Raw genomic sequence first — 22066 nt, 5'->3', positions numbered from 1 at the left:
CTCGCTTTCCAGTTTTTTGCCACCACAAAGAGTGCAGCTATAAATATTTTTGTACAAGTCTTTTATCTATGATCTCTTTGGGGTACAAACCCAGCAATGGTATGGCTGGATCAAAGGGCAGGCATTCTTTTATCACTCTTTGAGCATAATTCCAAATTGCGATCCAGAATGGTTAGATCAATTCACAACTCCACAACAGTGCATTAATGTCCCAATTTTGTCACATCCCCTCCAACATTCATTACTCTCCCCGTTATCATTTCAGCCAATCTGCTAGGTGTGAGATGATACCTCAGAGTTGTTTTGATTCGCATTTCTCTAATTATTAGAGATTTAGAACACTTTCTCATGTTCTTATTGATACTTTTGATTTCTTTATCTGAAAATTGCCTATTCATGTCCCTTGCCCATTTATCAATTGGGGAATGGCTTGATTTTTTTAATCAATTGATTTAGTTCCTTGTATATTTAAGTAATTAGACCTCTGTCAGAATTTTTTGTTATAAAGATTTTTTCCTAGTTGTTTCCCTTCTGATTTTGGTTGCATTGTTTTTGTTTGTACAAACCCTTTTTAATTTAATGTAATCAAAATTATTTATTTTACATTTTGTAATTTTTTCTAACTCTTGCTTGGTTTTAAAATCTTTCATTTCCCAGAGACCTGACAAGTATACTATTCTGTGTTCACTTAATTTACTTACAGTTTCCTTCTTTATATTTATGTCTTTCTGGGGTAAGCGACGCCAGCAAAACAGTGTATGATAAACCCAAAGAGCCCAACTTTTGGGACAAAAATCCACTATTTGACAAAAACTGCTGGGAAATGAGGGCAGCTGGGTAGCTCAGTGGAGTGAGAGTCAGGCCTAGAGACAGGAGGTCCTAGGTTCAAACCCAGCCTCAGCCACATCCCAGCTGTGTGACCCTGGGCAAGTCACTTGACCCCCATTTCCCACCCTTACCACTCTTCCACCTATGAGACAATACACTTAAGTACAAGGGTTTAAAAAAAAATACTGCTGGGAAATTTGGAAAACAATATGGGAGAGATTAGGTTTAGATCAACATCTCACACCCTACACCAAGATAAAATCAGAATGGGTGAAAGACTTGAATTAGTACTTGTGATATTAAAAACTCAGTCATTGAAAAGAAATAAAAAGTAAGTTTTCCAATTTAATGCGAAAATTTAAGTGTTACCACTTTTTCTCATATTTTCATCTCAGTTTGTTATTATACTTTAATGATGTTTTGCTTTCCAAGGAAGTAATAATACCATAATATCAAAGTATAGTGCCATTAGGGAACAATATTGTTAAAAAGCTTATAAGGGCTGTTTTCCAGGATTTTACTTCCATTAACTAGTGTTTATGAATGCTAGACCCACAGTGCTTTTTAGTAATTTTGTAAAGAAATATCCTCATGAACTTCCTACTCTGGAAAGTGTTCAGATCACTAGGATATTACACAGCATATCTTAGGACCCATAATTTTCTGGAAGTTGTATTTAAGATTTCTATCTTGATACGATTCTTGATTAGAATGTTGCAGCTAACTTTTGGAGTTTAGAACTTGAATTATTTATAGTTATTATATACTTTGAGTAAAGAAATAGGTTCTAAATGTTTGTTTTAAAAGCCCATTGTGGGAGTCTGGGGGAATTCTGGGAAGATGGAGGCATAGAAGCAGCCAGGCTACAGACTTCCAGAAAGCCCTTTACCACCAATCAAGGACAAAGGGCTCTGAGGGAACAGAAAACTAAATCTGACAACAGAACAGAGCTGGGGGATCCTCCAGCTGAACCCAACTTAAAAGGTACGCAGGGGGAAAAAGAAAAAAAGCATGAATTATTGGAATTGTCTGGTGGGAGGGGAAAGAAAGATGGAAGATCCCAGATCCCCTCCTCCACTTAATGTGCTGAGCCTCCAGGGATTCCTGGAATCTCTGGGTGAGCTGAGGCGCTAGTCCGAGGGAGTGCCTCACTGGCACAGCTGTGCCAAACTCAAGGCTCTGATCATGGAAAGCCGGGAGGCTGCTGGGGGAGAAACCCAGAGAGGGTGAACATATGCTCCATCTTGTGCTGCCTCTCCTCCCCTTTCTCTCAAGGTTTTGACACTTCAAGCAGTGCAGATCAACCCCACCTGGCTTAATCCTATCAATACTGCAGACAAGAAGTCTTCAGAGGGCAGGGAAACTCCAACATCCCTCCCCCACAGACAACAGTGAAAGTAGCAGAATTCACTTCTTTAGCTTTTACCACCAGCTGGGGAAAATCTGGCCTTAGGTCCCAATAATCTAATTAATCAACAAAACAGAAGAAGCCCTCCCAGGACTGAATAGCCCAAACCCACAGATAAAAAAAAAATGATCAAAGGACCAAGATTACAGCCAATTACAAGGGAGGAAGAAGGAAAAAATATGAGTAAACAACAGAAAAAGAAAAAAAAGAAACCACAATCAACAGCTTCTATCCAGAAATTGAACAAAGAGCAAATGGATCAGAAGAACATAAAGGAACACCAAGCAAAAACATAGAATCAAAATTCAATTAACTCAAGAACTCAAAATTCAATTAACTCAAAAGCCCATTGTAAACATAGTAGGGATCATTTTCATTCTGGAAAACCAGAACTGTGATGTGGTATGGATTCTTTGAGAAAGCTAATGAAGTCTGTATTGGGCATATTAAGTTTGAAATGTGTGTGGGACATCCAGTTCAAAATATCCAACAAGTAGTTTTGATGTATGGGACTAGAACTCAGGAAAAAGACAATAATGGCAAGATACATAGATCTGAGAATTAATTTGTTTAGAGATGATAATTAGGTCCATATGACCTGGTGAGATCACTTAGTAAGAAAAAAAAAGAGGGCCTAGGAAGATTCTATGTATGCCAGATATTCGTAGCAGCACTTTTTATGGTAGCAAAGGCTTAGAAACAAAGATGCCTTAATGTTTGAGGAATAGTTAAACAATTTGTAGTACATAAATGTAGTGTAGTGTTATTATATTACAAGAAATGACAACTATGAAAAATTTATAGAGAAATACAGGAAGACTTAGAATTGATGTTTGTATCAGTGATGAAGTAAGTAGAACCAGGAAAATATATACACATAACTATGAGAAGATATAAGTATAAGGAACAGCAAAGTGAAACAACGCTGTAATTTAAAAGCCAAGTTTGACACAGGAGAAGAATTGAGAAAATGGACCTTCATTCCTTTGAAGAGCTGGGAGACTTTTAGTGTTGAATATTGCATGTACTGTTAGGCACAATTGATGTATTGGCTTGTTTTTCTCTGCTTTTAATTTTTTTTAACCTTAACCTTTTGTCTTAGAATAACTCAGAAAAGTGATATGGTCTAGGCAATTGGGATTAAGTGACTTGCTCAGATTCACACAGCTAGTTTTGAATCTAGGCCCATCTCCAGGCCTGGCACTTGTTGTTGTTGTTAGCTTTGTTACAAAGGGAAGTGTAGGGGATGTAAGGAAAAGTATTTTCAGAAAAGAATCAATAAAATAGAATTTTAAAAAACAAAACTGAGCCTAAGTTTTCTCCATTTGCAAAATGGAAATAATATTTTTCCAATTCTTTTTTTAAACATTTATTAATATTCATTTTTAACATGGTTACATGATTCATGCTCCTACTTTCCCCTTCACCCCCCGCAATCCCCCCACCCATGGCCGATGCATATTTCCACTAGTTTTGTCGTGTGTCCTTGATCAAGACCTATTTCCAAATTGTTGGTAGTTGCATTGGTGTGGTAGTTTCAAGTCCACACCCTCAATCATGTCCACCCTGACCCATGCGTTCAAGCAGTTGTTTTTCTTATATGTTTCCTCTCCTGCAGTCCTTCCTCTGAATGTGGGCAGCGTTCTTTACCATAGATCCCTCAGAATTGTCCTGGGTCATTGTATTGCTACATGGAAATAATATTAATTATACTGCTTATCAAAGTTTGTGAGGACACTATTTTTTGTGAACATAAAAGAACAATGTAAATATTAGTTATCATAATGGTAATACATAAATTAGTAGCATTTTTACAAGTAAGAGATCACATTTGTTCCTTGGAAACTGCAATCCTGAGATTCAAATACAGGGCAAAATAGGTTTGACCGGTGAGAGTATATGAGTATATTTCCTTCCCTGTCCTTACTGTAACAGTTATTAAGTTCTAAGTCCCTTGCAATAATTGGTATTCTAGCTCTGGATTATTGCTAAGTCAGAAAATGAAGCACTGAGGGAATATGTTATTGTAGCACTTCTTTCACAGTGTGAACCTATATTGCCCTCGCTTTTCTTCCTGGAATTGCTTCATCCAAACGAAGGTATGGGCCTTCATTGTGTAAGGGGGGAAAGGGGTTTTTTGGGGTTCACTATAATAAAAGATGGTTGCCAGAGGATTGAATATTATCAATCCTCAATTAAGAATAATCTCAAGTCAAAATTGACTTTTATGGAAGTTTATTTACAATTAAGAAGAGAGGAAATAAGAATCTAACCCAGTAGGTATTTTACTAGGATCCTCTAATTAATCCAGGTAGATCTTAATTAACCCTCAGCCAAGTCAGAGGGCTAGAGGTCCATTAAGGAAGTTCCTTAAGAGAAGTTCAGGAAGACTGAGTCAGTCTTTAAACTCACCACCTCCACGAACCAGAAAAGGTCCTTCGCCAGATTCTCTCTTCCACCGAATACCTCTCTCACTCAACTCCCTCTTTTTAAAGGGGTCACTTATGTGTCACTTCCTGTGCGTTCCTCCTCATTTGCATGTCTAATCACAATCAATAGACAATTCTCATAGTACTGCCTAGGGGGCAGTCAGTTGATTCTGATTCACCCACCCTAGCACAGGTGGGTTATGGACCTCCCAGAATTAGAGGTGTTCTCACCTTTGGTGATTAAATCTAAAGATGGGTAGTGTAGACTTGATCTAATTATCACAATTGGTGCCAATGATTATTTCTCTGTACCTCCTTGCCTTTTTGTTTTGTCTGTCATTGGACCTAGGAGGATAAAGTTCCTGTCTTGGCTTTTGCAGAAACCTCTTTACTCAGATAATCTACAGTGTCTCTACAGGCTGTGATGATACTGTTGAGCATGAATTTCTTCTTCTAGAGCCAGGTGGTGGCTTCATTTATTCTGTATCCCTTCCTTACCTCTTAGTACTTAGGGACTAGTTTTGAAAACCTGAACCTGCTATTATTTGGAGATGCATTATATACTTTTTCCTGCTTCATGGATCATGAGAGAAAAGCAACATTTCTGACCTCCAAAACCACTGACTGCCTGGACACCAGGACTCTTTCTACAATGTCTTGGCCTAAGGCTAGGTCTTGAAAAAGTATCTTAAGAAAAGATGGTTTCTTGAGGACTTTTAGCATCAGAGCCTCACACAGAAGCCATATTGCGTCTAATAATTCATCTAAATCTAGTGCAGGGAGCAAAGACACACTACAAGCAGAGAATCTCCTGATTATTATCCCTCACCATCTTGGGGTGAACCAAAGGAACCTGTGCTAAATGTGAGATCAGTTAAGCCCCTGGAGACCCTAGTCTGCCTGCCACAAGTCTCTCTCCACTGTAGTCCATTCTCCCTTCAGTCACCAATACTGCCATACATTGTATGGCAAAGAAACCTATGGCCTAGGGGGAAGCCTTATACTTGAGGTATTTAGATAGTAAGGAATGGTATTGTGGGAAGACAGTTTTTTTAGAGAACTAGCAACTAGAATTGACCATGGTATAAAACAGATGGAAATAGGGACTTAGAAACCACATATCATCCATAATTTATTATATTTTTGTTTATTTTGTTAAATATTTCCCTATTAATGCAGTAGTGTTGAGAGACACATGTTGGGAGAAGTGTTTTTGGTGGGTTATATATGTTTGGCACCTTTGCTAGAAACAAGATTTCATTTGGTTGAATGTTAGTTTTTTTGTGACAAAAATAAGTCTTAAGACATGTATATGTATAAAATGCATTGATATTCACTTTAATTACATTAATACATTAAATACATTAATACTTTAAGAAAGAAAAGGGAAGAAGATACCCATCTCTGTGCCTTTTCATAGAATGCCATATTAGAATTTTCTATGAGATTAATTGCTAGTCCTCTGAATGTGAGGTCTTTATCCAGTTATTTGTCCTTCCTTTGCAAAGAGGACCAATGACATCATGGAATGATGTCTTGACTTATGCATGCATTGAATTTAAGAGAGGCAGAATTTCACAAAGTTGACAGCCTCACTGTCTTTCAGAGTCACCGAAGACCAGTGGCAAGACAAAAAGACAGGACAACTGGTGATGGCCCAGCATGCATTGGATGACCTTAGCATCTTTGATACCTGACCAGGTTCTGAGTGCTCCACAGGGCCTGCTAGTTGGCCTTCATGGCCTTTAGAACAAATTGTTCTCATTTGCCCATTTCACTGCCCAAACTTCACATGTTTGAGGTAGACATCCCCCTAACTCACCATTGGGTTTGTGGCTCGTCATTTACCAGTTATCTGCTGAGATGGTTTGCTGGGGTATGGCCCTGTGTGTGCTATAGCTTCTTGGAGCCACAGGGAAGAGTTGAACACCAAGTGAACACAAATAAGGATGAGCAGGCTTGAAAAAGAGTCAGCAAGCCCACATAGCAAAAGAGCTAATTTTCCTTGAACATCCATCCATACACTCCTACATCCAGTAGCCAAGAAGCTAAAATTCACAAAGTCACAACATTAGTTCAAGCCCTCATCTCACTCCTCAGCTATATTACAGTAACTTTTTAATTGGTCTCTTTGTCTCCCATATTTTCTCTCACTGACCCATCATCCACATAGCCATTAAAATATTTCTACAGCACAAGTCAAGTCATGCCTCTCCTACTCAAGAAGCCCCAGTGACTCCTTTTCTCCTCTAATATAGAATAAAATATAAACTCTTTTCTTGGCATTTAAAGCCCAGAACATTCTGGCTCTAACCTTACTAGGCTTTTTGCACATCACTGTCCTTCATTCTATTTTTCAGCAAATTGACTTGCTTACCCTTTCCAAACTTGAATTCTATCTCCCATCTTCATGCCTTTGTCTAATCTGTCTCCTATCTGTGAAATGCACTTTCCCCTCACCTCAGATTCTTTGTACTCAAATTTTCCTTCAAGGTTCAACTAAACTATCACTTTTTCAACTAGCTCTATTTTGACATACCCTGCTTCCCCATTGGTAGTTTTATCTATAAATTTTTTTTTAAATCCTTATCTTCCATCTTAAAATCAATACTGTGTATTGCTTCCAAGGCAGAAGAGAGGTAAGGGGTAGGTAGTTTAGATTAAGTGACTTGTCTGGGTTTAGGATGTGTCTAAGTCTAAATTTAAAAACCAGGCCCTCCCATCTCCAGGCCTGACTCTGTCAACTGAACCACCTAGCTCCCTCAGCCTCTGAAATTATTTTATATATATTCTGTATATGTTGTTTTCCCTTAACAGAATATAAAATTCTTGAGGGTAGGACAGAGGTTTGTTTAATTTTGTCTTCTTATTTGAACTATTATAATAGGTACTTATTAATTGTCAAGTACATAAGTATTATCAAGTAATAGAAGATGACAAAGAAGGGCAAAACTTTCTCATTCTTTTAAAAACACCCCACAAACAACTAAAAATAACTCTATAAAATTAAAACTAGCAGCAAAAACTGGAGTCTAGAGTGAAGCTGAACTGCCTACGACCATGATGGCGAACCTATAAAATGGATGCCAAAAAGGGCACTCGGAACCCTCTCCATGGGCATGCCTACAGTTGCCCACCAGAGTTCCTTACTAGAAAGCCAGAGGGACTTGGGGTGGAGCTGTTCCCTTCTCCCTCTCTCCGCCACTGAGGACATTTCTCATATGACCTGTCCCTTTGACCAGTAGCCCAATGGGAGCACTTTCTCCCTCCCTTGTTTTGGGGTAGCGGTGGGGATGCTTACGTGCTGTGTGAGGGTGCGGTGCAGATGGCAGACTGTTGAGTCTGTGGTGAAGGTGATTCCCATGGTGGAGTTGGAGAGGAGCTAGGTTTGAGGGGAGCATAGCTCACATTGTGGCACATAGCTGGAGGGGAGCAGAGCTGAAGGGGAGCAGAGTCCTTGGGCCACTCTCCTTTTTTCCACATATACCTCTCATTAACACCCCCCCCCCCCGCCCGCCCCCAGCAGCCCAATGGGAGTGCTTCTTCCCTCCCCTATCTGGGTTAAAGGTGGGGCTGGGGGCAAAGTTGGGCAGCGGAGAGGGGAGGGGTTGGTACTTTGGAAGGAGCTGACAGCAGCATGTGGTGGGTGGGGGAGCCCAGCACACTGTCTCTAAAAGGTTCACCATCATTGGCCTAGGACAACTAGGGACCAAACAGAGGGCATGCATAAAGCAGACCTGGAGGGCAGGATTAGCGATCTCACCTTGTTTGTGGAGCATGGGGAGTCTTCATCCCTGAGGATACCATTGGAATCTGAATCCATGGGTACTAGATTTGGACAAGGAGAAGCTAATGATTTCTTTCTTTTTTTTTTAAATTCATACGCATCAGCCCATGTGTTTGAGCAGTTTTTTTTCCCCTTTGTTTCTATTGCCATAGTTCTTCCTCTGAATGTGGATAGCGTTCTTTTTCATAAGTCCTTAGGAATTATCCTGGATAATTGCTGCTAGTTTAGGAGTACATTATGTTTTATTTTACCACAGTGTATCAGTATCTATGTACAATGTTCTCCTGGTTCTTCTCCTTTCACTAGAAGCTATGATTTCAATAAGAAATAATAAAGTGAAATCAAAAGTATGAGATAAGATATTTCATATTCTATTCTATTATCTCATACTTTTGATTTCACTTTATTATTTCTTGTTGAAATCATAAAATCAACTAACCTGGAAAATAGATCAGGGAGAGACAACATAAGAATAGTTGGACTCCTGGAAAATTAAGATCAGAATAAGAGCTTTGATACCATATTCCTGAGAAATCATCAAGGAAAACTGCCCAGAAATTTTAGAAACAGAGAATAAGATAGAAATGGAAAAAATCTACCCATCACCATCCCAAAGAGACCCAAAGATGAAAATGCATAGGAACATCATTGTTAAGTTCTGTAAGTACACAGGTTAAGGAGAAACTACTATAAGCAACCAGGAGAAAAACACCCAACAATTTAAATACTGTGGAGCTACAACATAAAACTTAGCAGCAGCTGCAACATGAAAAAGATGCAGAACATAGAACACAGCATTTCACAGAGCAAAAGAACTGGGCTTACAACTAAGAATAATATCCAGCAAAGAAGATCATAAATTAAAAAAGTAAAACATTGACACTTAACAAACTAAAAGAATTTCAACTATTCCTGAAGGAAAACGCAGAACTCAGCAGAAAACTTGATCTATAAGAAATATACAAAGTAAAGAAAGACTAATCATAAGCAATCCAAAAGGTCAAATTGTTTGATTCTGGTAGGGGAAATGTCATCTATAGCCCCTGTGATGACATCATTGCCTGTGCAGTCAAGGGATAAAGATAGGATTTTGGAAAAGGTAGAAAGAATAAGAATTAAAAGATAAGGGGGAAGGGACAAGGGAGTGGCCTTTGGAAAGGTGGACTGATTTGTAACTAGGAGGACAAGGGGAGAGTATAAAGGAAGATCTTTGGGAAGGGAGGTGAATAGGAGAAGTATTTGTCAGAGGAAATTAGATGTCTGAGGAGGAATATGACAGAAAAGAAAGAGGAGCAAACAGTGAGGAGGAATGGAATAGATGGAAGTGCCCAACTAGTAACTATGAATGTAATGGGACAGATTCACACATGGGAAGAAAATGGATAGCGGAAAAGATAAAAACCAGGGCCTGAAAATGTGTTATTTATAAGAAACAGTGAAAATGACAGAATGAAGATGAGGGACCGGAGCAAAATATGCTATGCCTCAGCTCATCTTGAGAAGACAAGGATAGCAGTCATGGTCTCTGACAGAATTGGGACTAAAAGGGAGATGACTGGAAGAGATGAAAGAGATATTACATTTGTGGGGGGTTACTATGGATAATGAAGCATTATTGGTATTAAACATGTATGTTCCAAGTGATATAGCACCCAGATTTTTAAGGAAAAACTAAATGAGATGCAGATGGAAATATATAACAAAATAATTTAATTAATTTAATTTCCCCCTCTTAGAACTAGATAAACCTAACCAAAAATTAAACAGGAAAGAAGTTAAGGAGAAGAAAAGAACTTTAGATAAGTAAGATAACTATCTGGAGAACACACACACACACACACACCCTCTTTAGGAGATTTGTAGTAGATCTAAGCCTGAGTATACACATGATCCAAACATAGTTTCTGGTAGGACAACAATGGTTTAGTTAGACAGCATAAACTGCAAAAGTCTTACTTATATTGTAAACATAATCCTGCATCCCTTAGGGGTTGTGGCACTGGAATAAAACTTCTACTGGGTATGAACAAGTTGGAAAGATTTGTTTTGGAAAGAATATGATCCTGGCATCAGATTGTATCTGCTGCCTAAGGACCAATCTGGAAAATATAGAACTGGTAATATATATATATATATATATATATATTTTTTTTTAAACCCTTACCTTCCTCTTGGAGTCAATACCATGTATTGGCTCCAAGGCAGAAGATTGGTAAGGGTAGGCAATGAGGGTCAAGTGACTTGCCCAGGGTTACACAGCTGGGAAGTGTCTGAGGCCACATTTGAACCCAGGACCTCCCGTTTCTAGGTCTGGCTCTCAATCCACAGAGCCACCCAGCTGCCCCCTTGTTAATATATTTTAAGTGAGAATCAGATAGGTTAAAATGATCAAATTAAATGCTGATAGAAACATGGAGAACAGGCCTAACATTATATTGCTAGAGTAGCTATGAATTTTTTGTTGTTTTTTTCTTAAGAAAACAAGATGGAACTATACATTGAGTTGTAAAACTGCTTATGCTCATTGATAAAGAGATCCCATTATTAGGGGTAGACCTTAAGGGCATTATTGAGAGGAAAAAGAGTTGTGTATGTATGAAAATATTAATGGAAGCCTTGTTATGACAAAATAACTGTAAATAACAAATTCAATAAATGAGAGAAATTTGGCTCAATAGATCGTGATATTTGAATGTAATGGATTGAATTGTGCTATTAGAAATAACAATTTTGGAAGTATTAAGAAAATAAGGGAAATATTTGAAGATAGGAAAAGAGAAGAAAAGTTAACACAAATAATGTGGGGAAAAACCAGACACAAAATCAAGAGAAAAAAGTATCCAAATAAAACAAATCCATAGGGAACTTAAAAGTACAGGAAGGTTATAATAGCACAATTTATGTATCTTTAAATAAATTATAAATAATGTAGTGTTTGTGGTTTTGCACAGTCGTTTCTATGTATTTGTTTAGTTAATGTTTTTTTGTTGGTGGTAGTAGTTACTGTATATATAATAAAATTAAAAAAATCAAATAATAGATTAAATAATCACCATGATTTAGTGTCATGTAAAATTTATTTTCTGATTATCAAATAGCATCCAAAATACATCATGAAACTACTGTGTAAATGTTGGTGATTCATTGAATATCGCAGTTAAGAATTTTTTTGGATTACCATTAATAAGAAGATATGTTATTTGTATAAATCCCAATTATATAATTAAATGGCATGTGCTGTTTAACTTACTAACATCTTTATCTCTAACATTTTAGCATCAATTGATTTGGCATATCATTTTTCCCTGTTAGGAACACTCGGCAAACTTTTTGCCTACTTCATGGTTTCACATAGAATTTAAAGTAATGACTGGAAATTAAGTTGATGTTTTATTGTAGTCATGATTTTGACTCATCATTGCAAAATAATTTGTTGTAAAATTTTTTAAAACCTCTTTTTAGGGGGCATCTGAGTGGTTCAGTCGATTGAGAGCCAGGCCTAGAGATAAAAGGTCTTAGGTTCAAATCTGGCCTTAGACACTTCCTAGCTTTGTGACCCCCCTTGCCTAGCCCTTACTGCTCTTCTGCCTTAGAACCAATACAAAGTATCGATTCTGTGGTGGAAAGTAAGGGTTTAAAGCAAACAAACAAAAAACCCTCTTTTTTAAATGGTACCATCCCTCCTCCCCCTTCAAATTCAGGATTTTTACAAGTTTGACTACTTTTAGGGAAAGGGGTCTTTTGCTTTCTTATTGATTTTCTTCCATCAAGGATCTTGTTAGACAAAATATTGCCCTTTTCATTAATCTTTTTTGTTCTTTGAAGGAACTACAGTGAGGTGTGCAGCTAGAAAGCTTGGTGGATAAAGAGCCAGGCTCAGAGACACTTCCTAGCTATATGACCCTGGACAAGTCACTTAACTTCCATTGCTTAGCCCTTATCACTCTTTTGCCTTGGAACCGATAATGCAATATTGGTTCTAAGATGGAAAGTAAGTTTTTTGTTGTTTTTTTTTAAACCTTTACCTTCCATCTTGGAGCCAATATTGGCTCCAAGGCAGAAGAGTGGTAAGAATAGGCAATGGGGGTCAAGTGACTTGCCCAGGGTCACGCAGCTGGGAAGTGTCTGAGGCCAGATTTGAACCTAGGACCTCCCTTCTCTAGGCCTGGCTCTCAATCCACTGAGCTACTCAGCTGCCCCCAGAAAGTAAGTTTTTAAAAAAGAAAGGAAGTACTGTGGCAGCTTTGATGGTTTTACCTTATAAAAGTTAGGAGGAACTATGAATTTATTCATTCTATATATCTATAGAAAATTTTGGTGATTACTTCTTTCATTGTAAAATTTCTGTTTAATTCCTTTATTTAATATGTAAACTCAATACACTGCTGGTAGATTTGTGAATTGGTCTAACCATTCTGGAGGGCAATTTGGAATCTTGCTCAAAGGGCTTTAAAAGAATGCCTGCCCTTTGATCCAGCCATACCATTGCTGGGTTTGTACCCCAGAGACATAATAGGGGAAAATACTTCTACAAAAATATTTAATATGTAAATTCAGTACTGTTTTTTTAAAAGTAGGTGACAATTTCAGCATCTTTTGAGTACATATTAATATTTATTCTTAGCATGCTTGATAAGTATAGTGTAACAGACTTTTTAAAAACCCTTACCTTCCGTTTTAGAATCAGTACTAAATATTTGTTACAGGGTAGAAGAGTGGTAAAGGTTATGCAGTTGAAGTTAAGTGACTTGCCTGGGATCCCACAACTAGTATCTTAGTTAAGATTTGAACCTAGGACCTCCTATCTCTACACCTGGCTCTCTATCCACTTAGCCACCTTTCTAGCACTTATTATAGACCCTTAATTAATGGAGTATTTGTAAATCTTTTATTCTGGGAGCTATTCCTTGTTGCTATGTAAAATTGTAGATTGACAGTTAGAACTAACAGAGTATCGATTTCTTATGTGTTATGTTGTTATGGGAATCTTATATTAGTAGTATTACACAGTATAGTCTAAGATTTAACTTTTTTTCTAATTTCTCTCCTGTGTTTTACAGCCTCATTGGGGAAAAAAATCCTTGTAACAAATATTCATTCAAAAAAAGTCACATATTTGCCATTCCCAGAAAATATAGATAATAAAGTTGAGATTTCATAATTGTATTATCACAATATTAAGTAGTATCAGATATAAACAATCTTTGACTTTGTGAAAATTGTTAAAATAATGTTAAATAATGCTTTTATATGGAGGTAAGAAATGTGATTTTTTTTTCAAAGAGCTCATTTTTATGGATGTACATAAGCTAATATTTCTGTGTATTGCATATAGTATGAGATGTGGTTTTGTTAAAAGATGTGTTTTTATTTTTATTTATTTTTTTGATTTAAATATTTTTTAGAAAAAATTTCCATGGTTACATGATTCATGTTTTTACTTTCTCCTTCAACCCCACAACGAGCATTTTCACTAGTTTTAACATGTGTTTTTAAAAACATTTTTATTAAGTAAAGTTTTATAGGATAAGGGAAGGATAAATTTATTTTGAAATGAATGTGATTTAAAAAACAAAAGGTATCAATAGAAAAAGATAATTTTCTCACCAGGATTTTTGGTGGTTTCATTAGCCTTAAAATACAGTTTTGGCATTTTTTTCAGAAAAAGATAAAACAAGCTTGAAGAAATTTGACCATATAAATTTCAAGTTATTTAATAATAACAAACTTATAGAACATTTCTACTCATTTTGTATAATTTTGTGGCAACTGGTGTTTTATTGATTAAAGTAAAGCTAAATGTTATAATTTAAGATTCAAAGTTACATAGGTGAACTTAAGACCCTGTGTATCTTTTTTTTACAGGAGACTTTGCAGCAATTGATCATGATGTCTTTGCCAAATATCTTAACCATTGGCAAAAATCCCTTTTCTGGTAAGTGTTAAAGTTAACTTATTATTGAGATTATTCTTTTTTAACTTATTATTGAGAACTTATTGTTAATTGACTGATTTCAGGAATGAAAGCAATGTTGATCAATAGAACATGTTTTGGAAAATTATTCTTGAAGAGGTCCACTACTTCAAAAAACTTTAGTATATATGATTCTGAAATATTATTTAGTTATATTTTGACTTCTTTTAATTTCTTTTATACGAAATGGTGATAGACTATTTTTAAATTAAAAAATTAAATTTTTAAATTAAAGTTTTAATTTTAAATTAAAAAATGGTGAGTTGTGTTAATATCAAAAATGATAAAGGCTTCTATAATAATATAAATTAGTATTTTAATTAAAGCCATGCTGATAGATAATTAGACGACGCGCTTATAAGCATTCAAAACTGCCGCCTCCATTACTGTCTCCTGTTTCCTGTCTCGAGTCTGCTGCCTAAGAGAGAGACCCCTCCTAACCCAGGAGATTATAAACTCTTCCCTGCGTCAAGATGTAGGCCTCCCCACGCCCAAAAACCCGGAAACGGAAACCAGTTGGACCACGTTGGATCACGGGAAATGTAGTTTGATACATTTTCCCAAATTTTACTTTTACAGTTGGAAATATGTTTTGCATTATAATACTTATATAACCTAGATCAAATTGCTTGCTGTCTCACAGAAATGTGAAGGGAGGGGAAAGAGGGAGACAATTTGGATCATATAACTTAAGAAAATTTATGTGAAAAATTATTATATGGTAAAATCACTTGGGTAAAGTTACATTGGTAAAATAAAATACCTTTTTAAAGAATAAATGCCTTTCAACTATTTGTCTAATTAGAATTTCCACTGCTTAATATGATGTGAAGCATGTGAGACTGCAAAGAGATAAGAATGAGTCTGAACTTGGGAATCTTGGTGACTGAAATGACGATGTTACCATCAAAAGAAACAGGGAAGGGGCAGCTGGGTAGCTCAGTGGAGTGAGAGTCAGGCCTAGAGACAGGAGGTCCTAGGTTCAAACCCGGCCTCAGACACTTCCCAGCTGTGTGACCCTGGGCAAGTCACTTGACCCCCATTGCCCACCCTTACCAATCTTCCACCTATGAGACAATACACCAAAGTACAAGGGTTTAAAAAAAAAATTAAAAAAAAAAAAAAAAGAAAAAGAAACAGGGAAGTTTGGAAGAGGGATGTGCTTGCAACTGGACCCATTTTGCATATAGGATTTAGGCATAAAAATTAGCATGGAAGCAAATATAGTCTAAATTTACAAAGTATTTTGAACATTGAAATGAAAATTTGAAACACAATGGAAATTGAATGTAAGCACGGAAATGGAAACATAAATGGAAAATTGAACATAAATGGAAAAAGAACATCACTATTTGGAATTAAAATGTTATTCTACAATTAGTTTGTCTTTGAATTCTCACCTTTACCTTTAAAATAAAGTAGATATACATGGAAGATTAGATAACAAAGCCAATCTATTGGAGAAGATAGGATAGGATGAAAAAGAATGGGATAGGGATAAAGAGGGCACATATGAAGAGTTGTCTTTAGCAAGAACGGCCACCTCTCTTATGAGACAGGTGAACAATTAATTGTTTAAAGACTTGACTTAGATGTTATCTCATTTATGAAGCCATCTCTGACCAACATTTCTTCCTTCTCAAATTTTCCTGAGACACTTTGTTTAAATTTTTTGCTTTTCTCATACTCTAACTTATATCACACTTAAGTATCCCCAGTAGTAGAATGCAGATTACTTGAATATAATAGTGTTCCCCCCTCCCCCCATTCTCCTTTGGACTGTGTTTTAACACAATGCATTAAGTATATAGTATATTTTTAACAAATGGTTGTTGAATTGAATCATTTTGACACAAGTCTTCATAGTTTTTTCTTTTTCTTAGCCTTTACCATCTGTCTTAAAATCAATACTTTGAATTGGTTCCTAGGTAGAAGAGTAGTAAGGACTGGGTAATGGGAGTTAATTGACTTACCCAGGGCCAGAGATCTAGGAAGTGTCTGAGGCCAGATTTGAACCAGGACTTCCAGGTCTCTAGGCCTGCCTCAATCCACTGAGCCACCTAAGTGCCCCAAGTCTGCATATTTTTTTAACTGTGTTTGCCAAACAATCTTCAGGTGGTCCTAAATTGCTGTGTTTGGCTATTGTAAGCTTCTCTTACCTCTGTTAACTCTTACTTTTCACTATCTGTAGGTCTTTCTGCTATGATTTGCAATTTAAACACCGATATGAGGTGATTGCCTGAGGATGATGACTAGGAAGGGACTTGGGAGAGTTGCTTAATGAAAGATCTTTTTTTCCTCTACTATATTCCTGGCTCTGTTCTGGGTGAAGCTTCTGAAAACCTGTCACCACTTCCTCTCACCTCTGTTTCCATAAGAGAGATAGTATTGTTCTTATTATAAATAAACATCACTTAACTGTACAGCACTATTGAAAGAAACACAATTGTAAATTTTTATTTGCATTCATTTTGAAAATTTTGAGTCCCAAATTCCCTCTCTCCTTCGAGTCCCTCCCCTATCCATTGAGAAGGCAAGCAATATGATACCTATTATATTTGTGAAGTCATGCAAGACATATTCTCATATTAGCCATATTGCAGAAAGGAAGAAAAATAAAGTGGAAATCAGCATCTTTCTCTGGAGGTGCATAGCATTTTACATCATGGATCGAGTAGCTAAGTCTTTCAGAATAGATTGATGTTAACATGTACCATGTTCTTCTGGTTTTACTCACTTCACTGCATATAAGTCTTCCTAGGTTTTTCTAAAATCATTCTCTTTGTCATTTCTTTCAGCACAATAATATTCCATCACAATCATGTACCACATCTTGTTCAGCTATTCCCCAATTCATGGGTATTGCCCTCAATTTCCAATTCTTTGCCACCACAAAAAAAAGATGATATAAATGTTTTTGAACATACGGGTTCTTTTTCTTCTATCTCTTTTGGGTATAGACCTAGTAGTGGTATTGTTGGATCAAAGGTATGCATAGTTCTTTTAGCCCTTTGGACATAGTTCCAAATTACTCTTAATAGTTGGATCAGTTAATAACTCCAAGTCTATTCACACTCAATAAATGAGGGGGTTGGAATAAATAACCTCTTAGATCCCTTTCATCAAGAAATCTTAGGACTCTCATGGCATTTCTTTGCCTTAGATTGTCTTCCTATGCTTTTATGAAAGTGCAGAAATGATCTTTCAAAGTGAAAATATTTTATGGGACAGAGGAAAGGCAGTTGATGCCATGGAAATTTCCCGCATTAGCTAGAGATTGTAATCTGGTTCTGAAATTATTTAGAAGTAAATCTAAATTAAGGTGGTTATAAAAATGCTTTCATATATTTCATAACATTTTTTTTTATATTTTAGAACAAGGTACAGAAGAAATTAAAAAGCTACTGTTACTTTTACTTGGTTGTGCTGTTCAGGTGAGTTAAAATATTTTTAATGTTTTAATTTTGATAAATACATTTTTCTAGTTAGTCTAGTCCCCAAAAACAATTTCTAAAAATTTTATGGTTATTTTTCAGTCTCCAAATGATGTAAGACTGCACCATTTGTTTTTTGGTGATTTCATATATATATATATATATATATATATATAAATACATATATTTTTTTAAAGCACAATTGTATATATACATCAAGTATTTGAAAAACATCTCTCATTTTCATTTGTATCTTTTTGCTTATGCAGATCACTTCATTCATACCATGGGGAGTTATGGTTTAGTAGAATAGAGCACTGGAATAGTCAGGAAGAACTGCATTAAAATTTGACTCTAGTTGCTTATTAAAGGGTGTGATTTTGAGCTAGTCACTTAACTTCTAAATATTGATTTCTCATCTACAAAATGAGTGTAAAAGCACCTATTTCATAAGACTTATATATGAAATACTTTGTAAACTTCTATATAAATCTCAGCTGTTTATCACCACCATAATCATTGTCATAGTTTAATATATGCCACTTGATGAGTTGCTATTGTCAAAAAATTAAGAGCCAGTGACCAACATTCTGTTGACAAATTTAGTCTTATTGTCAAGATAGCAATTTTATAGGCTGATTTGTTGAGGGTTGCCAGAGCTAGTTTTGGGGGTTGGGGGTGGGGAGTGTGAGTCAAACAGAGTTAAGCAATTTGCTCAGAGTCTTGTAGCTAGTCAGTGTTTGAGGCCAGATTGCACTCGGGAAGATAAGTCTTTATGACTCCAGGCTTAGCTCTCTATCCATAGTACCATCTAGCTGCTCTTGGGGCTTAGCTTTTAAGAATGTGGGATCATATTCCGATCTCAGTTAGTATATACTTCTGTGAAGGAAAGGTAATAGCATTTAAATAGCACTTACAGTGTGCCATGCATCCTCACAACAACTGTTTGAGGTAATTGCTATTATTATTATTCCTGTTTTACAGTTGAGAAAACTGAGTTACTTGACTAGGGCCACATAGCTTATAAGGTTGTGAAGCCAGATTTTGAACTTGGATCTTAACTGACTTCAGACCCAGTAACACCCACCTATATTTTTAAAATTAAAATAAAAAATATTTTTCAATTAACAAGCCTTTTTTTCTTTCACTTCTTCCATAGTTAACGAAATCCTCAGGGGAACAACACTTTATACAAATTCCTTCTCCATAAGTTCTTCCCAGTTTTAGCTGAAACTAGCATATGCATGGATGAGTGACTTTTGCATGTAGTTCTAGATTCTTAAACAGAAAAGCTGTATTACACCTTTACCAAGAATGTGACAGTATGCCTGTATTTCTTCAGCCCCTCCAGCATTTGATTTCCCTTTTTGTCATGCTCATTTGATAGTTGTGACATCCAACTTTAGAATATACATTTGTCTAATTCATGTTTTTTTTCTTATAGGTGAAAGCTTAGACTTTTGATAACTAACTGTTGAAATAATTTGACTTTATATGTTGAGGATGACTATTGTTGTGAACTATTTGAATTCAGTTCCTTATGTATTTCAGTTATCACAGAAATTTGCTATAAAAATTTCCTCCCAATTGTCTGCTTCTTTTCTAATTTTAACTGCATTTATTTTGTTTGTGCAAAACCTCACAATTTATATATTCAAGAGTGTCTATTCGGGGGCAGCTGGGTAGGTCAGGGGATTGAGAGCCAGGCCTAGACGGGAGGGCCAAGGTTCAAATCTGGCCTTAGACACTTCCCAGCTGTGTGACCCTGGGCAAGTCACTTGACTCCCATTGCCTACCCTTACCACTCTTCTGCCTTGGAGCCAATACACAGTATTGACTCCAAGATGGAAGGTAAGTGCTTTTTTTGTTGTTTATAATTCTTTTTATCCCTTCTTTGAACATGAACTTTTTTTTTTCACTATTCTAGATTTTTTGTGTTTTTTTTTAAACCCTTACCTTCAGTCTTGGAGTCAATACTGTGTATTGGCTCCAAGGTAGAAGAGTGGTAAGGGTAGGCAATGGGGATCAATAGACTTGCCCAGGGTCACACAGCTGGGAAGTGTCTGAGGTCAGGTTGGTATCATTCATACTTTCAGAGTATCATTGTTATACAGTGATGTGTGAATTACTTAGACAAACAACAGTTTTGATACGGTTTCATTTTGTGATGGCAGTGATCTTGTTTTGTATTCTTTGCTACACTTGACTCAGAACATTTTACTTCGAGTTAGATTAGAGCTCTTTCAGTTGAGTGCTGGCTTTTGTATATGTGTGTATGCTTCATTTTTATTTTATTCTATTTTTAATTCTGTGGTTTTAAGAATAACATATTTCTAAGGAAAGAAAAGTTGTACCTCTTGGAGAGTATAGTTCAATAATTATTAAGGATATTGCAATGAGTATTGGTGTGAGGAAGTCATGTGCCTCAAATCAAGAATCATTCAAGTCTATAATAAAATAGGATTAGTCATACAAAAGTGATATAGAATGTGTGTGTGAAAATGAAAACAACATCAAAACAACCTAATAAATTCTCAAAAAACAAAGATCTTTAGGTGAGCAAGGTGGCTGGAGGAATTGTTACTATTTTTCCTGCACTATATTGTAGACTTGCTGTTATTGGAAAGACAAGAATATCCATTTTAAAAATGGCTACTAAGAAATTAAAAGTGCCATTAAGAAAAATTATTTTTCATGGTCAAAGATGGTGTAGACTAGTGCTTAAAATAAGAAAAATGCAATTTTTATTTCACTTTCATTCAAGCTGCTTCCAGAAAAATCAACCTCAACTTGTAACATATGTATATCTACTTCAGACAGTAAAACTTGCATGCTAAAAAAATATGTTTGGGAACTTCTTCTTTCTCGTGGAGTTTGAAAGTCTTGTCCCAATTATAGAACTGATAAACTCTGATGAATTATCTGCTTTACTAAGAAGCAGAATTATAAAGAAAGCCATGTTGAGATGGAATACTGCAACATAATCTTGCATCATGCAACATAAAGGTTAAGAAGGGTATCTGAGAGATGGAGATCAATGTTCTTGGAACTTCCCTGATTGGAACCATTGAAAATCTGTAGGCTATAATTAAGGCAATACTTGAAAAATTGGACTGTTCATCAAATATATGTTTAAGATACATAGAATAAAAATGGTTTCATGATAAGAATTATGAAATAAGTTTCAGTCTTGTCAGCTCAATCCTAAATTCTGTTAAACAAGTGAGAGGGCCATATTGCCTAGCAAAAATTTTAAGATGTAAAATTTATAAGCTTTATTGTTGGTGTGCTAGTCAATATGCTAATAAGTATGAGTATAAATATAAAATCAGGAGACTGTACCTGTCTGTAATGAACTTACATTTCATTAGGGGGAGGCAAAATGTCCAGAGAAGGTTATTTTTGTCTGGAAGGTAACTGGAATGGTTAATGGAACTTAGGGCAGTAAAGTGTCAAACTTTTTTCTCGAAGCAGTGATCGTGCAATTGATTACATTTCCCAGATCAAGAGATAGAAAAAGGTTGGGAGGAAAGTATACTTGCAAGTGCAGAATGGAAAATGTCTGATATGAAAAAGCATGGGATCAGCTTGATGATGAGGTTCTTACCAGTCAGAAAAACCAAGAACTCTCTCATTTAATTGTAGGGCTCCCCACTTCCAGGCTACTCCAGTAAACTTGTAGTCAAGCCAGAAGGTTGGGTCCTCAGAGATGCGACTACTACCTCTAGTTCTTGGGTAATCTTTAGGAGATATACTATCTAATCATGAGTCCCCACTCTTAAACTTCTCTTTAGTAATCATCCAGTGATCTCAGCCCTTTTAGCAAAGGCTCTTAATGCATAATAAGGCACTTAATTAAATACATAATTAATAATAATAGCTAAAACATTTCTCTGAAATTCTCAAGCCCTCTATATCCTATGGACTCAGAATCCATGGTTCGAGATAGTGGGCACAAAGTATGAGCCACGTGTATTAGGAGTATGTGTAGTTGCTCCTTTCTCTTTCTGAAGAGTCCTTTAAAATTAATCGTGAAGTATGACATTGGTAATGGATAAGGCCCTCACCTGGCAGTCCAGGATGACTCTGTGAAAGGCATGACATCTCTTCAGGATTTGTTGATAGGTGAGATTATGGGCTCACTTTGATGGGAATTTATAGTCTCTATACTTTTAGCCTCCATTTTGGATTAGAATACACTCTTAT

At 36.2% G+C, this 22066-nt stretch overlaps 1 protein-coding gene across 1 annotated transcript in view; it reads left to right on the top strand.

Moving 5' to 3' along the window:
- CCDC88A (coiled-coil domain containing 88A) overlaps positions 1-22066 on the top strand; it is a 164472-nt gene that overhangs the window by 45828 nt on the left and 96578 nt on the right. Inside the window, exons 4-5 of the mRNA XM_044663347.1 lie at positions 14318-14387; positions 17802-17860. Coding sequence (XP_044519282.1) covers positions 14318-14387; positions 17802-17860 — 129 coding nt within the window. The remainder of the gene's footprint in view (positions 1-14317; positions 14388-17801; positions 17861-22066) is intronic.

The sequence above is a fragment of the Gracilinanus agilis genome, chromosome 2 (assembly GCF_016433145.1).
Source record: "Gracilinanus agilis isolate LMUSP501 chromosome 2, AgileGrace, whole genome shotgun sequence".
NCBI classification, from domain to species: domain Eukaryota; kingdom Metazoa; phylum Chordata; class Mammalia; order Didelphimorphia; family Didelphidae; genus Gracilinanus; species Gracilinanus agilis.
This window is presented reverse-complemented; position numbering and strand designations above follow the sequence as displayed.